Here is a 25,261-nt window from a genome sequence, read left to right as displayed (position 1 = left end):
CTGCTAAAAAGTTGGGGAGATTCTCCCGCACACAGCCCTGCTCTCCTCAGGGGTCCCCAAACTCCTCTCCCTCCCTCTTTGAAGGCTCCCAGAGCCCGCCGCAGCTTGTAAGCTATGAAGAGGGCGATGATCCGCCTGACGCGGCCACGGAGTTGGATCGAAAATTTGCAGAGGTGCTGGCGGCCATTAACGGATGCCAATCCAAACTGGTTACCAAGGTGGATGAGCTGCGACAGGACTTTGTTCTTTTAAGACATGATGTCCACAAAGCTAAAGAGCGTATTACTGAAACTGAACGCAGAATATCTGAGGTGGAGGATGTCCAGAGGCCTATGCCGACACAGATCAGAGAGCTTCAGCGCCAAATGTCTGCATCCATCGACAGAGCTGACGACCTCGAAAACCGCCTGCGACGGAACAACGTCAGAGTGGTTGGCCTCCCCGAAAAAGTGGAGGGGTCTGACCCGGTATCCTTTTTTGAAAATTGGCTCAAAAATATGCTGCCTGCAGATACCTTCTCCCCGTTCTTCACAGTGGAGAGGGCCCATCGTGTGCCATCCCGCCCTGGCCCCCCAGGGGGCAATCCAAGACCCTTCCTGGCCCGGCTGCTGCACTTTAGGGACAGGGACTCTATCCTCAGGGCTGTCCGTACCAAGGGAGAAATTCTCTATGCCAACAGCAGAGTGTCCTTCTACCCTGATTTCTCTGCATCCGTCAGGAAACAGCGAGCACAATTTACTGAGGTCCGTGCCAGTCTCCGTGACAAGGGGTATAAATACTCCATGATGTATCCTTCCAAGCTCCGAATTGTGGACGGACAGAAGACTCGTTTCTTCACCTGCCCAACCGAAGCACTTCACTGGGCTGATGCAGCTCCACGGGCCCCAGCTGGAAGGCCCGCACCTCCTGAGTGACTGGACTCACATATCCTTTTATCTGATATGCAATGACAATGCTGGACTTAGTCCTGATTAGATATTTAGGGGTCCCAGATCACTATTATAGGTTTTTACTATCTGTTTACATACTACGTGCCTCACAAAATGTACCCTGTGACTGATTGCGTTCTATTTTTTGGTCATATCGACCAGTGCGCCACACATGGCACTTTTCCCTCTCCCTCCTCCCTCTCCCTCCTCCCCCCCTTTCCTGTTACCACTACCTCCCTACGTCTCCCTCCTTTCTCCCCCCCCTCCCCTATCTCCTCTTTGGTTCTCGCAAAATATGGCTGCCTAATAACCTCCTGATCACATATACATTAAGGGTTGAAGGTCCCGGGACAAATGGTGTAGGTTTGTCTTAAGTTAGGGACCACTGTTCTACTATTTGACTGTTAGTGGGTATAGGTCTACACTACTGCTGTTAGGGTGTTAGACAGGGGGTTTGTATTCTTGGGATTGTTAGTTCAGTTCTGTTATATTTGTTATGCTCACTGTTGTCTGTCTGTCTATGTCTCTGGTATGAAAGGATGAATGCTTGGTTGCTCATGTCTCCTTCCCCACACCCCTTTCCCTTCCGCTAAGATGTCTTCACTTAAGGTAATGAGCTGGAATGTGAGGGGACTTAACTCCAAATTCAAGAGGGCTCTGATGTTAGATGTCATTAAGCGTCAGGCCCCCCATATTGTATGTATCCAAGAGACACACCTTACGGGTCAGAAGGTCCTCTCCCTGAAGCGGGCCTGGGTGGCTAGAGGTTATCATTCCTCCTACTCTGTCTACGCCAGGGGAGTATCCATACTCATATCCAAAGCGCTTCCCATAGAAGTCATACAGGTAGCACCGGATCACTTTGGCCGTTTTGTGATCGTACATTGTGCCTTGTGGGGCTTTACCTTTACTATAGCGTCTATTTATGTCCCACCTCCCTTTGATCCAGCAGTATTGCACCTAATATCCAGTAAACTTGCTGCTATGCCTTCAAGTCCGATACTCTGCATTGGTGACTTCAATGCTGTCCCTAATCCCTCCTTAGATCGTACAAGTGGTCTGGACACAGGCTCGGTCCGTCTGAATGAGTGGCTCACTTCTCTAGACCTCGCCGATGTTTGGCGTAGTAAACACCCTCAAGAGAGAGAATATTCATTTTATTCCTCTGTTCATAAGAGCTTCTCTCGGATTGATCTGGCCTTTGTTTCCCCAGATATGTTGCCGCACGTTGATCAGGTATCCTATTGCCCGCGCAGTGCATCAGACCACTCCGCCTTGTTCATCAGTCTCCTTATAGGCCCCCCCAGCGACTCCCGCTTATGGCGCCTGCACCCGGCTTGGCTCCTATCCCCATCGGTCCAGAGTACTGTTAGGGCAGCGCACAGCGAGTTCTGGGACGTACACTCAACTCATCCTGATCCTCTTCTAGTCTGGGACTCGTACAAGTCCTCGGTGCGGGGAGCATTCATGTCGGGGGTAGCTGGCCATAGGAAGTCCTTAAATGCGCAGGAGGAGAGGCTGACCGCTGCACTGGTGACCGCAGAAAAGGAATATCTAGATAAACCTACTCCAGGGAATAAAAAGACTTGGGCTCAGGCGCAGAGGAACCATCTAGCTGTAGCGAAGGAGCGCACCAGCAAGCGCATGCAAGCCAGGGAAGCGTCCATCTTTGAATTCGGAGATAAAAACGGGAAGCTGCTTGCGTATCTCTCGCGGGCTGAACGTCCTTGTGCTTCCGTTCCCTCTGTTATTGATGGTAACGGAGCCTTGATTACAGAAACCCGGGCCATTAACATGGTATTTTATGAATTCTATTCCTCTCTTTACAGCTCCAGATTGTCCGCCTCTTCCGTCGAGATTTCCAGATTCCTTGACAGTCTTCCACTATGGAGGCTCACACCGGCACAGTCTTCGGAGCTTGATGCCCCGCTCTCGGCGGAGGAGGTGGAACTGGCCATCCAATCGTTGCCCCCCGGTAAGACTCCTGGACTTGACGGGCTGGGAGGTGAGTGGTATAGGGATAACTGTGAGACTCTGGTCCCCCTTCTCCTTAGCCTGTACTCCGATGCGTTTGACAGCGGTTCCCTCCCCGACTCCATGCGAGAGGCCCTTATTGTAGTTCTTCCCAAGCCTGGCAAGGACCCTCTGCATCCCGACTCATACCGTCCAATTTCCCTCCTAAACTCAGATGTTAAGATACTAGCAAAAATTCTGGCGACAAGGCTTAACAAAGTAATATTATCATTGGTTCACCCGGACCAGACAGGCTTTATGCCTGGGAGGGGAACTGACATAAATATACAAAGACTACACCTGAACATTGCAGAGGCAGAGCGGTCTCCAGACCCTGGGTTTATATTATCCTTAGACAATTGTAAGGCGTTTGACTCAGTAGAGTGGACATATTTATGGACCCTCCTGCCTAGAATGGGTTTTGGCCCTCGATTTACAGCATTAGTTAAACTACTGTATAATGATCCCAAGGCTAGGGTACGGACTAATCTTAACATCTCACCTACTCTCCCTATGGCCAGGGGCACTAGACAGGGTTGCCCACTATCTCCCCTCCTCTTCGCACTCGCCATTGAACCCCTTGCTGTGGCGATCCGCCACTCTAAGGGCATAACTAGAGGTACTATTATTGAGAAGGTATCTCTCTATGCTGATGATACACTTGTATATCTTGGAGATGTGGGCCCCTCTCTGGAATCCCTTCTGTCCTTGATAGAACGCTATGGGGGGTTCTCAGGCCTTCGGGTTAACTGGGACAAATCAGCCCTCTTTCCCTTATCTGATGTAGGGGTACACTCCCTCCCCGTCCCAGTCCAGGTGGTGTCCACCTTTAAATATCTGGGAGTCCAGGTGTCACGCAAGGTCCAGGCATTTACAGAGTTAAACATTACACCCCTGATAACTGCAACTGAATCGCGTCTAAAAGCCTGGTCCACTCTCCCCTTGTCTCTGAACGGGCGTATTAACATATTTAAAATGATTTTTCTTCCAAAATTCTTATACCTTTTTCACGCTTGTCCTATACTGCTTCCAAAGAGCCTGTTTAAACGCATAGACGGCATTCTCAGGTCCTTTTACTGGCAGTGTAGTGCCCCGCGATTCAGTTTAGCGCTGCTTCAGGCTCCCAAGGCTAGGGGTGGACTGGCTGCCCCGGATCTGTATCTTTATTACCTGGCTTCCCAGCTAGTATATGCCCAGTGGTGGATAGATATAGACATGGGTAATGCAGCTACTGCACTGGCTGGTGCCCTGGTGGGTTCCTACGAGGCCCTTACAAACTTGCTGTACAGGTATAAGTCCCCATCTGATACCCCACTTCCCCTACGTACGGTAGCGGTGTGCTGGCGTAGGGCACAATCCCTGGTAGAACCGAGCAGCTCTCCCCCTCTCTCGCCTAGGACTCCATTGTGGCTCAATCCGTGGCTCTCTCACTTCCTCTCTCTCCCGGGCTGGACAATGTGGGGGGCGGCGGGGGTGAAATTTGTAGGCCAGCTATTATCTCCGGAAGCAGAATTACTCAGCTTTAACGAAATAAGGGAGAGACATACTGTACCCACTACGGCCAGCTTCCATTACACGCAACTGCGACACGCATTCAAAGCCCAATTCGGCTCCTTCAGCCTGGCAGTGAAATTCTCCAAACTAGAGACTCTGATGAGTACCCCGGACCTCCCTAAGCCACTCACTCAGTGCTATGCTCTCCTGCAAGAGCAAAAGTCCAGACCATTTGATAGAGCCCGTGAACGCTGGAGACAGGATATCCCTGACCTGTCAGATGATGACTGGAGGGAGGTCGAACTGTCCTACTTCACATCTGTAGTGAGTGCGAGGGACTTCCTGATCCAATCTAAATTCCTCCATCGAGTATACTTCACCCCTGCTAGACTATTCCGCATGGGAGCAATGCCCAATGATCTTTGCTTTCGCTGTCAGGCTGAAGTCGGATCCTTCCTGCATTGTGTCTGGTCCTGCCCTAGGGTTCTTGTCTTCTGGTCCGAAGTGCTGGAATTCCTAGGTCTACACTTTGACTTCCCACGCTTACTATCTCCCTCTGTGTGTCTCCTCGGCATCGTAAATGAAGTTATCAATGGCCACTATGACAAAATTTTCTTTAGGTTTGTATTATACTACGCCCGAAAAGTGGTGGTGATGACCTGGAAGGACCAGGAGCCCCCTCCATTAAAAAGATGGATATTACTTATTAACAGCGTCATTCCCCACTACCGGTCCCTGTATACCAACAGGAAGTGTCCCCAGAAGTTTGATCGCATCTGGTCCAGATGGTGCGCGACTCCCCATACTGCCCTATAATCACGTGTGATATATACTCCTCTCCATGATGAAGGAGACTGAGCGTGCTGGTATGTGTGTGTGTGTGTGACTCCCCATACAGCCTTATAATCACGTGTGATATATACTCCTCTCCATGATGAAGGAGACTGAGCGTGCTGGTATGTGTGTGTGTGTGTGTGTGTGTGACTGATTGTCTATGTGTCAATAGTTATTTGTGTTGTATCAGGATGTCTGGCTGTAGTATCCTGCTGTCATTTACTGTAATATCCCTCGGTTAGTTTTGAAACGCAGTAAGAACCTGATTGTTACCATGGTTGTTGCTTAATAATCCTGTAATGGGGGGAAAGAAATATGTGACAGACAATCTTGTTCTTCGATTTTGTTTATTTTAATTGTATAAAATTTCAAAATTGCAAAAATAAATTCTTTTTAAAAAAAAAAAGTACGTGGCCTGATCTTCAGCCCCAAGGTCTGTGACCGGTTGCTGTACCTTTTGGTGTTCGTAAGGAATGAAGAGTATTGAAGAGCCTTTTGGGGTTGTTAGAAAGAGAAGAGATTAGATTAGTAAAATAGACCTGTTTAGCAAAATGAAGAGCATAGTTATAGGATTTGAGCATATATTTAAAGTGAAGAAAGCCTGTGGAAGTGCCTGATTTTTCTCCACAGACGTCCGTCACTCCTGGAGCTATGTAGGGTTTGTGGTGTGTGCCAAGGTTGCCTACATTTGTGTTGAAAGGCTTGTACCGACGGTTGTGCCATCTTATCCAGGGCACTTTTGAGAACATGATTATAATGATTAGTAGCCAGGTTAAGACAGGACAGAGAGGAGATGGGGGACAGCGATGGCTGCACAATTTCTGCAAGGTGAGACTAATCGCGCGTGAATTCCGGTATGTGTAATGCATGTATTCTGTACAGGACAAGAACTATTTACAGTAAAAGAGAGGTTACGGTCTGAAAGTGGAAAGTCCATGTTAGTAAAGTCGGAGACAGAAGAGAATCGGGCAAAGACCAGGGGGGGGGGGGGGTTGTTCATAGGAATGTTATTCTCCCATGATGAGTGTTGGGATATCACACACTAGAAAGTGAGAGAGCCAGGAAGCAAAGTGATCAAGAAACTGGTAGGGTGAGCCGGGAGGACGGTATACAACAGCCACACGAAGAGAAAATGGGTGGAAAAGTCTGAGGGTGTGGACCTCAAAATATGGGAAAGTAAGATAGGGGACAGGAGGAATGACCTGGAAAGTGCACCGTGGTGAGAGTAGTATGCCTACCCCTCCTCCCTGCCTATTCTCCGGTCTAGAGGAGTGAGGGGAATTGCAAACCATTATGGCACAGTGCAGCGAGTGATGCAGTGTCGTCTTGCTGGATCCATGTCAAAGGACTTAGAAAGAAACAGGTCGTGAGTGGATTCAAGTTTATTGCACACAGAGCGGGCATTCCAAAGGAGTTGTAAGACAAGGGGAGAAAGTAGTGAATATTCATGAGGTTGGTAGGGTTGCTACGAGGAGTGGAAAGTCCATGTGGTGTCCAAAAAGACTCCTTCGGTTTTGGGGCTGGATGCCGAGAAGGCTTTCGACCGCATACGCTGGTCGTACGCCTTCTCTGCCCTAGAAGTAATGGGCTTCAAAGGGGATATCTTGAACTATTCAAGTGTGCTCCTGTCCCTGATTTATATTTATATTGTCATTGGAGCCAATGTACCTAGCGTTAAGAGAACAACGCAACATTTACCCCTTTCCGACATTGGACGTAGTACTATGTCACGGACAGCAAGGCCTTTTGCTGGGTCTGCTAGTGCCCAGGGGCTACGTGCACCTCTTTGGGAGCCTGGTCCTGCCTCCTAAATAAGTGTAATAAATCTGTATTACACTGTTATAGGAATCAGCACGTGAAAAAGCAAAAGCATTGCTTGTTCGAGACGACCTGTAAAAGTAAAAAAAAAAAAAGTTTTAAATTAGTTAACCACCTACATTACAGGAGCTGATTTAAAGAGATCAACATTGTATATGGGTTTGAAAAAACATTGGCCAATGGCTTGAGTAGCCAGCTGATTGCTCACGCTTTCCATATTCGCCCAATGCACCCAGCCTGTGACCCTTTACCTGCTATGTAAAGCTAAGGATTACATGTATGTAATTTTGTACTGATTATTAAAAATCTTAATAAAGAAATATTGAAAAAAAAAAAAAAACCTGACACAACATATTGCCTCACAAAGCGCCTCTAAAATTATGGGTATTGAATATCTAATCTTCCGGGCGCAGGTACAGAGGGCAGGACTATGATGATCCTAGTGATATACTGTATGTTGCTACTGATGAGCTGGGAAGAAGTGAAATAGTGCACCAATCTGTGACCATGATTACAATTTGGCGCTGTTCTCCTATGACGAGCGTGGTGCACCGTTAAATCCCTTGTGTATACATAAGCACAAAGAATGTGATGCAGTAAAAATTCATGTCTCAGCGTTTTTCCTTTGTTTTGAGCTGCTGTGGTTACAAAAAACATTAGCTGTAATAAGTTTAAACACTAAATCTCTTTCTGCTATTCCTTTACTCCGGGCAGCGCGTTCTTCTCCTGGTTTCCCCTGATGTTGATGCTTTGTGTGCGTGTAAGATACTACAGGTAGGCTCATCTTTCTAATATCCTTTTTTTTTTAACGTTTTATCTACAAGGACGTGTTAAATCTGTCTGGTCCTATCAATTGCCGTGTCAGATTCCATTGAAGGGAATATACGATTATTCATTACTTCTGTAGCAAAATTAGGGAATTTCTCTGAATGCTGGTTCTGTTCTTCATGGGGATTTTTACAGATGAAGTTACTTTTGGTCACTGAGGTTGTAACTCTGTTTCTTCAATAGGCTTTATTTCAATGTGACCATGTCCAGTACACATTGATTCCAGTTTCTGGATGGCAGGAACTTGAATCCATTTTCCTTGAGCACCAAGAACAGGTAGGACTACAAAAGGAGAATTTGTGCAGTTTACTACACACTGTGTATATGTCTTAAGTTTTAATACATTTAATAGTATCTGGGCAGGGAAACAGAAAAATTCCCCTTGTTAGGAATTAGTGGTGTGTGTCTGTTGGGTACACACATTAATGATCACTGTTCCTACCGGGGAAATTTTTGTTGCCCTGCTACTATTAAGTGTGTGTGTGTGTGTGTGTGTATGTAATATCTATATCTCTATAATATATATATAATATATATATTTTTTTTTTGGTAAGTATTTATACTTTGACTTCTGTGGTTGTACAGGCACTCAGCAGAGACATTGCGTCGAAAGTGCACATCCGCTACAGCCTTGAGCTGCAGCAAGTATTAGGCAGTATCAGGCAGGCTAGCTGTGATACAACATAGCTGCTGTGCCTCTATATACCCATGTGTACCCATAGAGGCTGGTGGTGACAGAAAATGCTAGGCTTGAATGAAGTGTTGTAGAGAGGTAAGTGTTATTACTTACCTACTCCCCTCCCCCAGCTACAGGCAGGGCTGTGGAGTTGGTAAGCCAAACCTCCAATTCCTCCATTTCCCAAACTTTGACCAGGGAAACATAACTGTGTAGTTTGAGTCACTCTACCGGTGCTTGAGGTGAATGCAGGCATTCTTTCCCAGTACCTTTTTTATTCCTCTAATCCAGGGGTCCCCAAACTTTTTACATAGGGGGCCGTTCATTGTCCCTCTCAGACCATCGGAGGGCCGGACTAAAGTTTAAAAATAAATAGCGTTACATGTGACCACATCCATAATACACTGGCACCCCCTCAATTAGTTTTTAGTTGCTGGAGTGATATTCTGTACCCGACTGTGGTTGTTTGTTCCATTCCCAGTCCAGTACCCTCGATGCACTGACACTTAAAGAAAATGTCAACATTTTTATAATTGGATGTTTGTGGAATCGGTTTCGTTTTATCACGACTCCAAATACACCAAAATTGTCAGACTCCACAGCCCGGCAAGGAGGTGACGTGTAGGGAAGAAAAATAATTGCAATAACTGGAAGTTTGCAATTGATTATTTCTGAGCTTGTACGGCAAAAAAATGGTGTGAATGTCCCTTAATCTGTGTGTTTTGTGGGGGTTTATTAATATAAAATTTTTCATTTTCAATGAGTTGTGAATAAGTGCTTGGGTTTATTATGTGATTTCATTTTACTTTCATATCTGTTATTTAAAACTTGAAAGTTTTGTGAGATATAGAGAAAGATATATCCCTTTTTACTTTTCTAGGCTCCATAGGGTATTTGAACTGTAGGTTGGGGGGGGGGGGGGGGAGGGTTGATCACTCATACTGTGTACTGCAAAATGGCTTGCAGTATATGGTGATTTTGTGCTGATTTGTAACGGAGGCAGACTTATACAGGTCAGGCTGAATGACGAGCCTTTGAATCTAGGAGAGACTCCTGACTCTCATGGAAGCAAATTGCTGACCCCAATGACCTCACGAGGGGCTATGATCGAATTCAATATGACGCCAAACGTTCCTTCCACATTTAAATGGTTTGCACCCATGAAACAAAATAAATGACAAAGCCTTTTATTTTATTTTTCAGTTCCGTTATTTTGTTCTCATAAATTGTGGTGCAAATATTGATCTTCTGGAGACTCTGCAACCACCAGAAGAGACTGTCTTCTTCATATGCGACACCCACAGACCAATAGATGTGGTAAATGTATACAATGATACTCAGGTATGTCTGAAGAGAATTGAATATAACGAATGTGTTTTTTTTTTTTTTGTTTTTTTTTTTTTTTTCAAAATTAGAGCATCTTCTAAAACAATTGTCTTTTCTACAGATAAAGCTGCTCATTAAACAGGATGATGATTTGGAGATACCTGCGTATGATGACATTTTTCGAGATGATGAAGATGAGGATGAAGATGATGATTCTGGGAATGAAAGTGAAGGATCTGAGCCTTCTGGAAAGAGAAGGCGTTTTGATGAGGTACCATTTATGCTAAATGAAGTAGCTAGGCTTCGGCAACCTAAAGACGGTCTACGTCTTCCAAATGACCCAAAGCAACAACCGTGTAGATGTATAAAGAACTTTGTTTAACCCCTTCCCGACATTTGACGTACTATTACTGCATGGTGCGAGGTGCGTTCCCGCAATATGCAGTAATAGTACGTCAAACTTCTGGCCCCGGCTCCTGAATGGAGCCGGGGCCAGAAGCTGCGGGTGTCGGCTATATATTATAGCCGACACCCTCCTCTAACACCCGCGATCGGAGATTTCTCCGATCGCGGGTGTTAACCCCTAGCACGCCGCGGTCAGCGCATTTAACTGGATTCGGGCTCTGTCAACCAAAAAATATTAAGGTTAAGTTCCCGAAAAGATGGCGATGCAGAAACAAATGAGATTTCCTCTATATTAGTTTTTCTCCAGTAAAATTGTAAAAATAAATGAAAAACTATATAAATGAGGTATCACCGTAATCGTAGTGACCTATAGAATGAAAATATTATAATATTTTTAGTGTACGACCCCCAAAATATACAAAAAAAAAAGAAACCCCAAATTGACAATTTTCTTTTCCTCCATACATTAAAGAGTTAATAAAATCTCATCGAAAAAAGCTACAGACCCACTGAAATGAATTATTTGTAAAGTGCATCTCATGTCGCAAAAAATAAGCCCTTATATGTCCAAATTGCCAAAAAAATAAAGATTGTATAGCCAATAAAAAGTGACAATGCATAATCTGCTCTGAATGGCGCAGCTTCCCTTCGATGCCCTGGCGTGTGCCCATACAGCAGGTTACCACCACATATGGGGTATTGTTATACGCGTGAGAGATTGGGGATCAAATTTTGAGGAGCGTTTTGGAATTTTATCCACTGAGAATTTGTACATTTTATGAAAAACACATTCATTTAGCCAAATAAAATGTAATTTCGAAATTGCATCCGATTTTGTTTTAACCCCTGTAAACCAATTAAAGGGTTAACAAACTTCATAAAAGTTGTTTTACGTACGTTGAGGGGTGTAGTTTCTATAATGGGGTAATTTATGGGGTTTTACTTTATTTAGGCCTCTCAAAGTGACTTGAAACCTGAGCAGGTCCCTCAATAGAAGGTTTTGCTTTTTTTATGAAAATGTGAAAAATTGCACTTGACGTTCAAAGCCCCTTAACATCTTACAAAAATGATAGTATGTATAAAAAACCACGGAGGTATAAAGTAGACATTCGGTGAATGTTAGTTATTACGTTTTTTGGTGTTATGACTCATGTGTGGAAAAAGTAGAAAATTTTGAATTTCGAAAATTGCAAAATTTTCCAAATTTTCACCAAATATCTGATTTTCTCATGAATAAATGCAAAACATACCACCAAAGTTTTTTAACTAACATGAAGTACAAAGTGTCACGAGAAAACAATTTCAAAATCACTTGGATATGTTAAAGCGTTCCAAAGTTATAACCACTTATTGTGACATAGGGCAGATTTGAAAAAATGGGCCGTGTCAGGAAGGTGAAAAGTGGCTTCAGCGTTAAGGGGTTAACCACTTACTCACATAAAGAGAGAGAAATAAAAATATATAGATTTCTTATCTGACCAAAGCTCCAGACGTTCAGAGGTTTTCACTCAAAACGTTCACAATAATTTGTTCTCGATTGTCCTCCGTTCTGCTCACAGCACAAATCCACAGATTCTCCAGATAAGAGTAGCCCACAGTTCAGACCCAGTTTTCCACCACTGTTCACCACAGCGGACCACTAGAAGAAGCACGCACTCCAATCGTGTAGAATGTCTCCATAAAATGCTTTAATAAAATTAAATACTACTCACAAACGTTTAGTAAAAAATGCGCATATATCGTGTGAGGCTGGTGTCCTTTCTATAGATATGCGCATTTTTACTAAACGTTTGTGAGTAGTATTTAATTTTATTAAAACATTTTATGAAGACATTCTACACGATTGGAGTGTGTGTTTCTTCTAGTGGTCCGCTGTGGTGAACGGTGGAAACAATAAGAGGAACAAAAACTGCATCCACGTGGGGCTGAACTGTGGGCTTTTCTTATCTGGAGAATCTGTGGATTTGTGCTGTGAGCAGAACTGAGGACAAACGAGAACAATTATTGTGAACGTTTGGAGTGAAAACCTCTGTGAACGTCTGGAGCTCCAGTCAGATAGAAATAAAAATATATAGATTTCTTATCTCTTTATATTTTAACATTGGGACTTCTGGATCAGTCCTGGGCCGTTGTTTTAGCTCAGAGGATTAAAGTTAGCACTACACCCAAACGCTTACTCACATGTGACGTATTTGTACATGACAGGTCGGCTCCCACTGTATGGAAACGGTTCACAGACTGAGCCCTCTTCCTACAATGTGGGCGTTTGCTGCTGGCATCGGTCGCGGGTGTTAACTCTGTAAATTCCTCCAGCGCCGGCATATTGGATTTGGTTGCTGCGTCTGTGAAGTCAACGATTGCCGAGGTTGGCTGTCATAGTAACCAATCAGGCAACCTAATGTTAAAGTACCTTAGGGGGTCTGTTAAATTATTTAAACAAAAAACAAAAAAACAACCTAAATTCTAAAGTAGACATGTCATTTGGGGTGCACTGTGAAAGCTGTAAAATCCAAACCCACAAGAAAATGGTGCAAATGGTTTTCTTCACCAATTTCACTGCAATTGGAATTTTTTTTTCCTTGGTTTTCAGTACACTGCTTAGAATATTACAAACTTAAAACATTGCACTTCCTAGTGCAATTTATCAGAAGACTAGCCCTCACACAACTTTTTAAATGGAAAAATACAAAATTTATAGATTTTTGAAGGTGGGGAGTGAAAAATGGAAATGCAAAAAAAGGACCTGGTTGTTAAGTGGCTAACTGAGAAGTTTCCCAGTCATCTGTCACTTTGTGGTAAATGAACTCGGTACATTAAGGTGGTGTCCATGTTTGCTGCACTTTTTTCCATATACCTTTTCAATGAGCGTTTTTAATCATTATTTAAATGTCGAAGAGTGGCGCCTTAGCAGACCTGGCCCTGGCCCTCAAAATTCCAGTAAGGTATGGGAAAGTCTGCAAACTTCTAAAGTACTCTGCATGTCATTTTGAGGGAGTCTACAATCCGTTTTATGCAATCTCTTATAAAAACCTTTAAATTCAGGCATTTAAGTCCGTATTGTGAGGAGGAATGTGGAACATCCCCAGGTGGTTTGGGGGGGATGCCTTGTCTTCCTTTGTCCCTTAGTCCATGGGATAAGAGCACATATGATCTGTGACACAAAAAAAAGACTTGCGCCCTTTAGGTGGAAAGTGAAAATTGGAAGTCGAAAACCAGAAAAGGTCCTTGTTAAGTAGATAATGCAAGTGTGACTGTGTATGATGTTTTATGTAATGTGCAGAGGGGTGTGTTGTATATTATTCTTTTTAGATGATTTTGGCCTCTTTCCTCAGGGAGCTGTTGAAAGAAGAATAGAGAGAAGACGGCAGAGAAGAGAGTGGGAGGCACGGAGGTAAGATGAGGCCCAACGCCTTTTTATGGCTTGTGACCCTTTCTCAAATGCCTGGTTTCAGTTTTAAAAATGTGAAGAGGGGACTGGGTCTTTTTACCCTGCGTTTATAGTGATTGCAGATCCATGTGTCGTCTGTCTCTGTGGATCCCTAAGAAAATACTTGAAGGTTGGCAAATGTCATTAACTTATCTTTTCCTCAAGTTTAACACGACTCTGCTACCTAGCAAGTAATCTGCAAATACAGACCACGTGAAGATGTGGCTTTTGTATTTTTCTCTTTCCTATAGACTTCTATCAAAGGCTTTATCTGCCACAAATGGCAAAAAATAGGACCTGTGGTGAGTTTACTACAGGGTACAAATGGATCAGTGTAAAACACATTCATATGCGATTCCTCAAACTAGGACATCTACTCTACTCTATCATGGAAAATGGGAAATATGTTCCCTCCAAGCCTAATGTGATCTATTGCCCCTACCCACCACATAAAGGGAAAGGAAAGAATGGGAGTATAAAGTGGTCTTAACATTCATGCCTTCATGACCCATCTCTGACCTCACCTTTACTATCTACCTCTGGCCAGTAATTGTTTATATATTAGAAGCCTTTCAGAGAGCAGCCTCAAGGGGCGATGCCCATATGTGTAGTATAGAGCCAATATTATTCCTTTAGCACTGCAAGCACCAATACCAGAGTATGTGTTATGTAGTTTGTAGTGAACTTGTTTGTCGTACCCGCCAAGATGAGGTGGTGTTATGTAAAGAGTGTGCCAGGGACTCATGACCAGGAGGTATCTGGGAGGATGAGCCTTCTCTGGATGCACAACTGGGAGAAGAGGGGAAGCCTTGAACCTCATCTGTGCAGTAAATATTTTGTAGCATTTGGTCTTCAAAACTATAAGCTATCTCAGTATAGTGTAATTTATCCTCTAGAAAGTTATTCAAATTTAGTACGTTTTCGGCGCCCTGAAATGACGGCAAAAAGGCTGCTCCTTTTTAGAATGTCAATTTGAACAAATAGTGAAAAAAAGAAACGCTGCTTAAATGGCTGTGTCTTTAACAAAATAACACATTCTCGAATTCACTGTTATATCTGCGAAATGCTGTATCTTTGTTAATAAGTCCAACCAGTCTCTCTGTCATGTTGTACACAATTTCAGTTGCCCTTGGACACGGCCCTTTAACTTGTGACTTGGGGTCAGGGAAGCCATCTTGTGTTTTTTTTTGTGTGACGACCATGGAGCTGAGACTTTTGCTGTCTGCACTGCAGTCCAGAACTGAGATCACTCACTGATAGACACAAATAATCGGTTCCTGTGGGGAGAACTACAAGCTACAGACAGCTAAGTTTATCTGGGAAGGCACAGCAGATCTAGTGTGTTTTGGAATAGCAGAGATGTAGCAGTGCTGACGGTGTGTAATAGCCTCTAATGGATCTCTGATCTGTCTTATCTCTTTCTATGTGTTAGTACTATGTGCATTTGCTAAATGAAAGTGTATATAAACCTGGACCCTGATAATGTAACCACATTGTCGGCTCACAGAACTAGAGGGATCATAATGTGTCTGCTTAGAGCCCCCACCAACACCCTGGAATTTTCCACTGACCAGTCTAGGGAGTGATGGGAGCTAAAACAGCTATAAAACTGATAAAATTGTGAAGTAAAGGGTTAAAAATGATCTTTGTGTTAACATCACAAGGTGATTGAAATTTGCGAATTTTCTTTCAACCCCCTTCAAGGAAGTGTTTATGCAAGCAGGTCCTGTAGAGTTGTCAAACACCACATTGAGGTCCCCTGTAGGTTCTATACTGGAGCTAAATGCAAGTTTGGAGTCAACAATGGGTCACAAACTGTTAGGCTCCCACTGCTACATTATTAAGGGTTCAAGCGTACTAATATTCTAAATATTTTTCTTTAACCTACAGAAGGGAAATCCTCTTTGACTATGAACAGTATGAATACCACGGAACATCTGTGAGTAATATGGCTTTCCATCCTTTTACTTATCTGGGAGGTCCATATAACCATCCCTCTAGTGTAGGAAACTTATTTTCTCAAACCTGCTCCTCACTGTCTGTGATGTCCTCCAAATAGTAAACTCCAGGTTGTAAAAACACAGGCAGGTGCATGTGGTGTTTTTTTTTTTTTTTTTTTTTTTTCCCCTCACACTTTAAACTGTATTAATACATTTATTGGGGATGTTATGATACTATATTGTTCTGTGCATATAACTCCAGTTGTCTTCATTTGTTAGTCTGCAATGATGATGTTTGAATTGGCCTGGATCATGTCAAAGGATTCTAATGACATGCTTTGGTAAGTGGAAAAGATTGTCCTATGTCATGATGTTGAGTTTCTGCCTTGCCAGTTTCCAGGTGTCCGATAATTTGGCTTTTGAGAATAGTGTGCTGGATTGTACATTTTGGTGTTCACTATTCACTTAGAATCTGCAAATCGTATGGTTTAAATAATTAAGTTATACTATCGTTAAGATTATCATTATTGATTTTATTCCGTTATTTCCCTACTGGGACTAATAAAGGATTGTCTTATCTTTCCCATATTCCCAGGTGCATAAAAGCTGTGTGTGTATGTGTGTATATACGTATTATTATTATTTACGGTTTCAAAATAATACTGTTTTCTGGATTCTTCACAAAACGATAAACAACCTTTTTTATAGTTGGCTCTAAGAATTTGTATCGTTTTTCCTGATTATAGGTGGGCTATCCTTGGGCTGACAGACCAGTGGGTTCAGGACAGAATTACACAGTAAGAGAATTATCTTCTATAAAGAAATGGATACAATATTTCAGTGTTTTCTATTTTGTATACCTATATGCATAGTTGAAATTCTACTTGACTCCCCATTTGTTTTTGTATGGTTAGATATTCGCACTAGAATTATAGTGGTTGTTCGAGCCACGACCATAGAGCTGAGCTGGAAAATGAGTATGGGGATATTTCCCACCATTATCTATACATACAATATATTAGAATATGTTTATTAGACCCCTTTAAGAAATGCACTAGAAACATATTTCCGCCTTTAAAATGAAGAATTACTACAGAGCCCTTATTGTCGTTTTTATAGGATGAAATATGTTACTGATGTGGGTACACTCCAGCGGCATGTTTCTAGACACAACCATCGCAATGAGGATGAAGAAAATTCTCTGTCTATTGACTGTATGAGGATAGCTTTTGAGTATGAGTATCCTTTAACCCATATGTGCTTGTGCATCCTACTGATCCATTCTGTGTCAATGGCAGTGCCAGATATCGGTTATAGACATATAACTGAGCATCTTTAACCCTCTAAGATCTCTTAGGTATGGTCTTGATAGACTTTGGCCTTCTGTTGTTTAGATTTCAAAAAATGTGATGCGAATGTAACCTAAGGCTACAATGGTCTGCTTTTATAGTCGTGTAATCTGCTGCCCAGTCCTATGTCCACAAAAACCGTCTGTCATCTGTTTTTACAAATCTGCAAAAAAAGGAAAGCTCACAAATATTACTAGCTTATCCCAACCTCAAGAGTCAATGATTCTGTTGGTTAGCAAATGAACCCAAATATAGAACCAAAGATGTCTGTGTTAAGGCTCGAACCACAACTGGGGCCAGGAATAGAACCTACAGAGTTTTCACAACTGAGGAGAAAACAGGCTTGGGCATGAGCCCATTGTAATGAGCCCACAAGTGTCTTTAACTAAGATATACTGGATATACATTGTCATTCCTGTAATATTAGTTATCATTCCATAGAATTGTATTTGTTCCCATTGTCAAACTAGATTTCTTTAACGATATGTTAGTGTGCGTCTTTCTTTATACCAGCATTGGTCATTATATGAAAGCATCTGTAATTCGTGCTATACGTCTTCCAGTCTCAAACTCTGGTCTGTACAGGGCCAAAAAAAGCTCCAAGAATTCTTGGCTGACATGGGGTAAGTATGGGAACTTCACTAAATCTTAGATAAGAAGTTTAACATTTTTGTATCTAGAAAGAAGATTGGCATTCTAATTATTTATCCGCCACTACATCTCTAATCTGGTGTTCTCCAGTGACGGCGCACAGATTTCTTGAATTTAAAGGAGTTATCCACTTTCAAAAAATTGACATTGTTTAACGCGATCTGGGTCTACAGCCAGAGACCCAAGGGAGAAAGCAGAAGAGGTTTATTACAATTCTGCCTTCTCCTCCTTTCTTCACTGCAAAGTGAATGCAGGTGCCACTGGCTCTATAGACCTTGTGGTCACTTGACTTCCACCTCTGGAAGAGTTGAGCAGAGCTTCTGGCTCTAATCCGAAACAGAACCACTCTGCCCCTGATTTTTGCCACTACAGGGGGTCGACTTTGTATGCAATTTGGGGCTCTAGATGTTTCAGTTTAAAACTTTTTAAAGAAAAAAAAAAAAAGTAAAAATGACTCTACTAAAAAAAAAAAAAAAAAAAAATTAAAATTGCCATAATTAAGACTATACGTATTATATCAAAATGACTGTCCCAAACTATGAAATTAATTTATAATGGGCCTTTTTTGAGTAGATTTGAAGAGAATTGTTTAACATTTTTTCAGCTTAAGGCTAGTTTAAAATTAAGGCAGCGCTTGCAAAATAAGTTATGGCCCTCTACATGAAGGTTTGCTTAGTTCTTGTGGATAAACTCTGGTCCATGGTCATGTGATGTCTCACAGGTGCACAGCTCATTAGTGTTGCTGGACAATATTCGGAGCCGTGTTATAACGAGCTGTGCACCTGTGACATCACATGGCCATGGGGTGGTGTTTATACACAGGAAGTAAATATAAACTGACCTGGGCATTGAACAGCTCATAGGTCACATCCAGCCCTCTAAATTTGTGAGATTGTTGAAAAATTTTATTAACATTTTTATGTAGGGGTAGGTTATATACTGAATACATTGTATAGGTATTGGGTGGAACTGATTTAAAGGGGTGCTCCATAATAAATGTTATGGTTTGTGTGATGAAAATTTATACTATTTTCAAATATACTTTCTGTATCAATTCCTCAGATTTCTAGATCTCTGCTTGCTGTCATTCTATAGCAAGCTTCCTTGTTTGTTTCCTCTGGACAGAAACCTGACCATTGTCACACAGGTGTGAGGCTCATTATAACCCACAGCTCTGACACTAAGGAGCCCTGCGCCTGTGTGACCACGGTCTGATTTCTATCCACAAGAATTAAACAAAGAAACCTTCTATAGAATTAAAGCAAGCAGAGATCTAGATATATAAAAATACAATAACATTTGCCAAAATGGAATCACCCCTTTAAGTATATTAGACTTTCCCGGTAAAACAAGTTTCTTCAAATCCAATCCAATTTCTCATGTGACCGTATGGGAAAATCTGCCAATCCCTGCTGTAGAAGGACGGCAAGCAGAGATATAGCAATTGATAGAGCATTTTGGAAAACTGTATAACATTACACAAACAATATCAATTATTGAAAGTGGACAGCACCTTGAATGCCCATTTTCATGGATCTACTTATTCTCTCCAAAAATGTTGTTTTGGTCTTAAATAGTTAATTTTCCAGTGACTTTTCAGTATGTATCCAGCAATCTGCTTGTCATTTCATTGTCCTCTCAAACTTGTATGTGAATCCTTTTACTAGGCTGCCATTGAAACAAGTAAAACAGAAGTTTAACTCCATGGATATTTCCCTAAAAGAAAATCTCAGGGAAATGATTGAGGAATCTGCCAACAAATTTGGGTAAATAAATTTGTGCTTATATGTTCTGTTTAAATATTAGTTTTTGTTTGTGCTGGGTTCGTGTGCTGTTCAATTTTTCAAGTCACTTGAAGGTGATTTAAGTTGCACTCCAAAAAATATTAGGTCATGTGGCCAACCCATTTAAAGGGAACCTGTCACTGCACTAATACCCCTGTAGGTGTCGCTGTAGATAAACATAAAGAATTACATCTTCTGATGTGCTTGAAAATTGCCATATGCATAATGTGAACTAGTGCAGCAGGGAGAAATTATCTATTATAATCGCATGTAGATTACATGTAAACCTTTAAAATTGTTTTGAATCCAATGGAAATGTATGGAATGTGTTTTTACATTTGCTCAGTTATTTTGTTTGCAATGTTTGAACAGGATGAAAGACATCAGGGTGCAGACCTTCAGTGTGCAGTTTGGTTTTAAAAACAAGTTTCTGGCCAGTGACATTGTGTTTGCTGTAATTGCTCTCTTGGAAAACGCCGAAAGAGATGAGAATGGTACAGATAACTTCATCAAGGCTTTAGACAGCTTGTCCAGGTACGTAGTATTGTTTCATATATTCACACTTTTATATAGCACATCCAAAGCCACAGTAAATTGACCATTTTCCCCTGAGCAATTCTGCTATTCCCCTTGAAGCTTTAAAAGTGTCATCTGCTATATAAACCAGGCCAAGGGATATATAGTTATCTGCATAATATATAATCTTTTATGTATACAGCACCATCAAATTCTGTAGCGCTTTACAGATTCTGGGGGAACATATAACTCTTTAACCCCATAGCGCAATAAGATGTACCCTTACGTCTTGCTGCGCATGGGGGGGAGTATGAAGAGGGTTCACGGGCTGAGCCCTCTTCATACTCACCGGGCATAATGAAGCAAACGCCTGTCGCTAACACCCGCGATCGGTGCTTGCACTGATTGCTGTTGTTAACCCTTTGATTGCCGGCAGCGCGTGGGCGCCGCCATCTTGGCTCCGATCGTCACTCCCTGTGACGTCACCGGGGAGCGGCGATCCGTTGTCATGACAGCCTCGGATCACATAAAGATCCGAGGCTGTCAAGATCTAGGCCAGGGGTCCCCAAACTTTTTACATAGGGGGCCGCTCACTGTCCCCCTCAGACCTTTGGAGGGCTGGACTAAAGTCTAAAAATAAATAGCGGTACATGTGACCGCTTCCATAATATACTGGCACCCCCCTCAATTAATTATTTAATATACCGGTACTGCACCCCCTTGTAAACTATTTTATGTATTGGCCCAATTAATTAATCAATATACTGGGACCTCTCTCCATTAATTATTGAATATGCCTCCCCCCCCCCCCCCCCCCCCCATTAATTACTAAACTGCCGCTCATAATTATTTCCTATACCCGCACCATTAATTATTTCCTATGCTGCCCCTCATAATTAATTATTCCTCTGCTGCCCCTCATAATTAATTATTTCTTATGCTGCCCCTCATAACTAACTATACTCGCCACAATCTTTTTACTGCCCTTTAATAAAAAAAAATAAAAACCCTGTACTCACCTAAGTCTTCTATCTTCTTGCCGCGTCCGGGCAGGAAGGGGTGCGCCGCCGCGTGATGACGTCATCGCGCAGCCTAGTTCATGGAGCGATGTGCGCCGGGGTTGTATTCCGGCCACATCGCTCCAGTAATAGTGCTCGAGCGGCCGTTTCCGGCCGCACCGAGCACTATACAGTGACGGACAGGAGCTTCCTGTCCGGACGGACGGAGGCTCCTGCCAGACTGTTGCAGGCCGCGAGGGCCCGGCGCTGGCGCGTCAAGTGTTGGGGGCCGGATCGAAACGGTCCGCTGGCCGCAGTTTGGGGAACCCTGATCTAGGCTATCTATTACAATGTGCGATCTGCACATTGTAATAGATGGTATGCAAAATCCCCATATACTGCCATACTGTAGTATGGCAGTATATGATAGGATCAATCAGACAACCTAGGGTTAAAGTACCCTAGGGAGTCTGAAAACTAGTAAAATATAAATAAATAAATAAAAAATATTAAAAAAACATAAAAACTCAAATCACCCCCCCCCCCTTCCCTAGAACTGATATAAATATAAATAAACAGTAAAAATCCTAAACACATTAGGTATCTCCACGTTCGAAAATGCCCGATCTATCAAAATATAATAACCGTTTTTCACTGCGTTTTACCCCGTAGTGGAAAATAGCGCCCGAAGTCGCACAGTCCTAAAAATAAAAACGTTGAAAACGTCATCAGAAGTCGCAAATGACACCACCCACAGCTCTGTACACTAAAGTATGAAAAAGTTATTAGCGCAAGAACACTGTAAAATGAAGAATTTTTTTTCTGTACACGAGGTTTTAATTTTTGTAAATGTATGAAAACATTATAAAACCTATACAAATTTGGTATCCCCGTGATCGTATTGACCCAATGAATGAAGTAGATCTGTCATTTGGGGCGCACAGTGAAAGCTGTAAGAACCAAGCCCACAAGAAATGGCGCAAATGTGTTTTTTCATCATTTTCACTGCATTTATAATTTTTTTTCCCGCTTCCCAGTACATGGCATGGAATATTTAATAGCATCACTACGAAGTGCAATTTGTTACGCAGAAAATAAGACATCACACAGCTCTGTACATGGAAAAATAAAAAAGTTATAGATTTTTGAAGGTGGGGAGTGAAAAATAAAAACGCAAAAACGAAAAAGGGCCTGATCCTTAAGGGGTTAAGGTCTTATTTTATTTGTAAAAGTCCTATTAAACAATAGGTGTGAGGCCCCTGCTTGCAAGAGATTAGTCTGGTTAAGAAGGGAGTGACATATGAGGTATAAGAGCTTGTATAACTTTTTTATAAGGGAATGGAATAATAATAATTTAAGAAATGCTGTTTGAACCATCTTGTATACAAAGTCAATGGGACAGTAGAGAAGCCTGTAGCTTGGTATAGTGCATTTTCTGTATAACAGATAGGGGGAGTGCCCATAATTGCTTAATAAAGTATTAAAGTGTAATGGGCCTACCTAAATAAAAAAATGGGTTTTAAAATGAGATCTTAAAGTTTGGTGTTAGTCTGATAGAACGGGGTTGGGCATGTGCAGCTCGGAAAAAGTTCTGGAGAGGTTTAATGGATAATGTCCTCCAAAGTGTCCTGGATGAGGTGGCACTATCCTCAGGCCGAGCCTTTCGACACAAATTTCAGCAACCTTGGCACATACTCCAAACACTGTTTCTTCGGCAAAGCTCCAGAAATGGCAAACAACATTTAAGTCTAAACGCACAACTATGATCTATGTGTGAATAAGGCCTGTGGAGTTGAAGGCTTGATAAAATGGACAGACTCCACTAATATATAATAAATGGAAAAAAATCTTGATATTCCATAATTTTTTTCAACCGTTATAGGTCAAAGACCCACATTGTTACCATGGTACAGCATTAATACCATCCCAGAACCAAATACTGCATTTAGGGCAGACAATAATAGAGAAAACGCCCAGAGTAGACTGATAATACTGGAGACCCCCAGAGCTGATTAGAGGAATAAGGCACTGGGAACGAATGCTTGCTCTCAGCACTACTAGAGTGACAAGGAAAACAGGACTGTTGAGTTTGGAGTTAGGCAAATTCAGAAGTTGGGCCGACTGACTCCACAGCCCTGCTGCATATCCCAGATCACGTGGTGGCTGAACTTCATGGGCAGAACTCTGTGCCGATGACAAGACTGAGCATCATAGTTGTATATGATGCAGGGAGACCCTGCATGAAGAAGGGAATCTGTGTATAATATAATTAACTAGGCTGTTTTATCCAACTATCTCATGGGCCGGGAACTGTTGTGTGGTTTTTAGCTCTAGTCTGTGCCGTTTACCACGTCTGTGCATTAGGCTGGGTTGTATTTATACTTGTAGAAATTGGAGGGAAAAAACAACAATTTTATAATTGATCTTGTATTGGTAACAGATGGCTTTCTGTCTACTGGAAGCAACGAACTATCATTTGTCACATTTTACATAACATATAAATAATTAGTTCACAATTGTTCTCCCTAATTCATAGGAGCAATCTGGACAAGCTGCACCATGGCCTGGAGCTTTCTAAGATGCTACTGCGTGCTATTCAACAGACTGTAGCCAGTTGTATATGCACAAACCTTATCCTATCCCAGGGACCTTTCCTCTACTGTTACCTAATGGAGGTTAGTCTTCTGATACCTTATACTTTGTCCAACCTTTTCAGCATCTACAACCAATCCTCATCTAACTAAATATGTGACTACAAAAGCTTGTTGCCCTAGGGGGAGTTCACTTCAGCGTTTTTAATTGGGTTCGGTAAATCTCATAAGCGCATGGAACAAGTTTGACAAATAGACAATAGCCCATAGACAAAGACCAAATTTTTTTTAACAAACTAAACTCCTCTGTAAGATTGGTCAGTATGTCAGTAATATATGTGTACACCCATTATAAAGGCCCTTATACAAGTGAGATTAAGTCGGCAAAAAGTTCGCCCAGCAGACTAATATCTTTTAAATGTATATCCACGCACCCAGTCACCTTGTATATGCCATTTTTCTAATAGGAGGAATATGAGCATTTTAACTTTAGCTTTTTTTCTCTCTCTCTCTCTCTCCAGGGAACTCCAGATGTCAAGATGTTTTCTAAACCTGTGTCCTTGAGTCTGCTCTGTAAATACTTGTTAAAATCCTTTGTCAGCTCTGTGAGTACCTGATGGTTCTTCAAAATGAAGAAAACAGTGTGCATGGTCATAGCCTAGGTTTGATGCACATGCTGGGAAAAACTTAAATGTTTAATATTTAATGTTCTATATGTTTTAACATAACAATGTTTTAAGGGTGTATCCTGTATGTTTCATGAACCCCTTACCTCCATTTTTCACTCCTCGCCTACAAAAATCAATAACAACATATTTAAATTTTTCTGAGTACAGGGCAATATGAAACACTATTTAATATTCCATACAGTGTAAGTGCAAAAAAACCCTTCAATTTGTTAAAATTGACAAAATGTGCGCCTTTTTTTCACGTTTTGGTCCGTTTTCACTTTGTGCTCCAAACTGAACATCCACCTTTATTATTATTTGGATCAGTACAACCACAGGGATAATTTTATTAGGTTTGACTACATTCTGACACCAACAACAACCTGTTTTCATTGCCAATCTAGGGAATAGGGAGTAAATTGAACTAGTTTAGACTGGGGATGTGTGGGTTTCCCCCTCTTTTTGAGGCCACCTAGAGTACTTGATTCCTAAGACGTGTTTTTTTTTTTTAGCTACTACCATGTACTTCTTTATTGACATATGTGGATTGTCATGGGAATCCCTATTGGTCTGTCACTGGCAGACCATAACACATCTTCCTAAATGCAACGGATTCTTGGTGATACCCATCCTCCAAGACATGATTTGGATCAAGATGGCATAGGTTTATGGCCTGCGCCCATTGCCAGCATAGTGCAGCAAACACCAGGCCCATGAGCCCTGCTCCTATTTCTATTCATTTTATTAATCACTCTGACATCTTTAAAAACTCTGCTCCTAGTCTGTAAGGGCTGCTTCTTCCTGTGGTATCAACTTTTGCTTTGGTGATTTCTATTTTGCCTGATGAGACCTGTAAGCTGCTTGTTGACTGGTAGCTCTTCTGTTTGATATATTTCCAAGGCAGAGCTTCATGATAGGGTGACATTATATTACTTTTCAGTAACGTCTTTTATTCCGATTAGCTTTGTGGGCTGCATTTCTGATCTTCTTGGGATTGGCAAGTAGACCTTGAAT

The 25,261-nt window shown here is 42.0% G+C and overlaps 1 protein-coding gene across 1 annotated transcript in view; it reads left to right on the top strand.

The window, feature by feature from the left end:
* Positions 1-25,261, top strand: part of CDC45 (cell division cycle 45) — a 33,583-nt gene that overhangs the window by 5,760 nt on the left and 2,562 nt on the right. Inside the window, exons 2-15 of the mRNA XM_072144505.1 lie at positions 7,803-7,862; positions 8,100-8,192; positions 9,796-9,933; positions 10,040-10,189; positions 13,656-13,714; positions 15,641-15,689; positions 15,970-16,031; positions 16,437-16,487; positions 16,810-16,929; positions 17,531-17,662; positions 19,358-19,456; positions 19,847-20,008; positions 23,525-23,663; positions 24,101-24,184. Coding sequence (XP_072000606.1) covers positions 7,803-7,862; positions 8,100-8,192; positions 9,796-9,933; positions 10,040-10,189; positions 13,656-13,714; positions 15,641-15,689; positions 15,970-16,031; positions 16,437-16,487; positions 16,810-16,929; positions 17,531-17,662; positions 19,358-19,456; positions 19,847-20,008; positions 23,525-23,663; positions 24,101-24,184 — 1,398 coding nt within the window. The remainder of the gene's footprint in view (positions 1-7,802; positions 7,863-8,099; positions 8,193-9,795; positions 9,934-10,039; positions 10,190-13,655; positions 13,715-15,640; positions 15,690-15,969; positions 16,032-16,436; positions 16,488-16,809; positions 16,930-17,530; positions 17,663-19,357; positions 19,457-19,846; positions 20,009-23,524; positions 23,664-24,100; positions 24,185-25,261) is intronic.

The sequence above is a fragment of the Engystomops pustulosus genome, chromosome 1 (genome assembly GCF_040894005.1).
Source record: "Engystomops pustulosus chromosome 1, aEngPut4.maternal, whole genome shotgun sequence".
Classification (NCBI taxonomy): Eukaryota; Metazoa; Chordata; class Amphibia; order Anura; family Leptodactylidae; genus Engystomops; species Engystomops pustulosus.
Note: the sequence above shows the minus strand (reverse complement) of the source record. Positions and strands in the feature narration are given on the sequence as shown.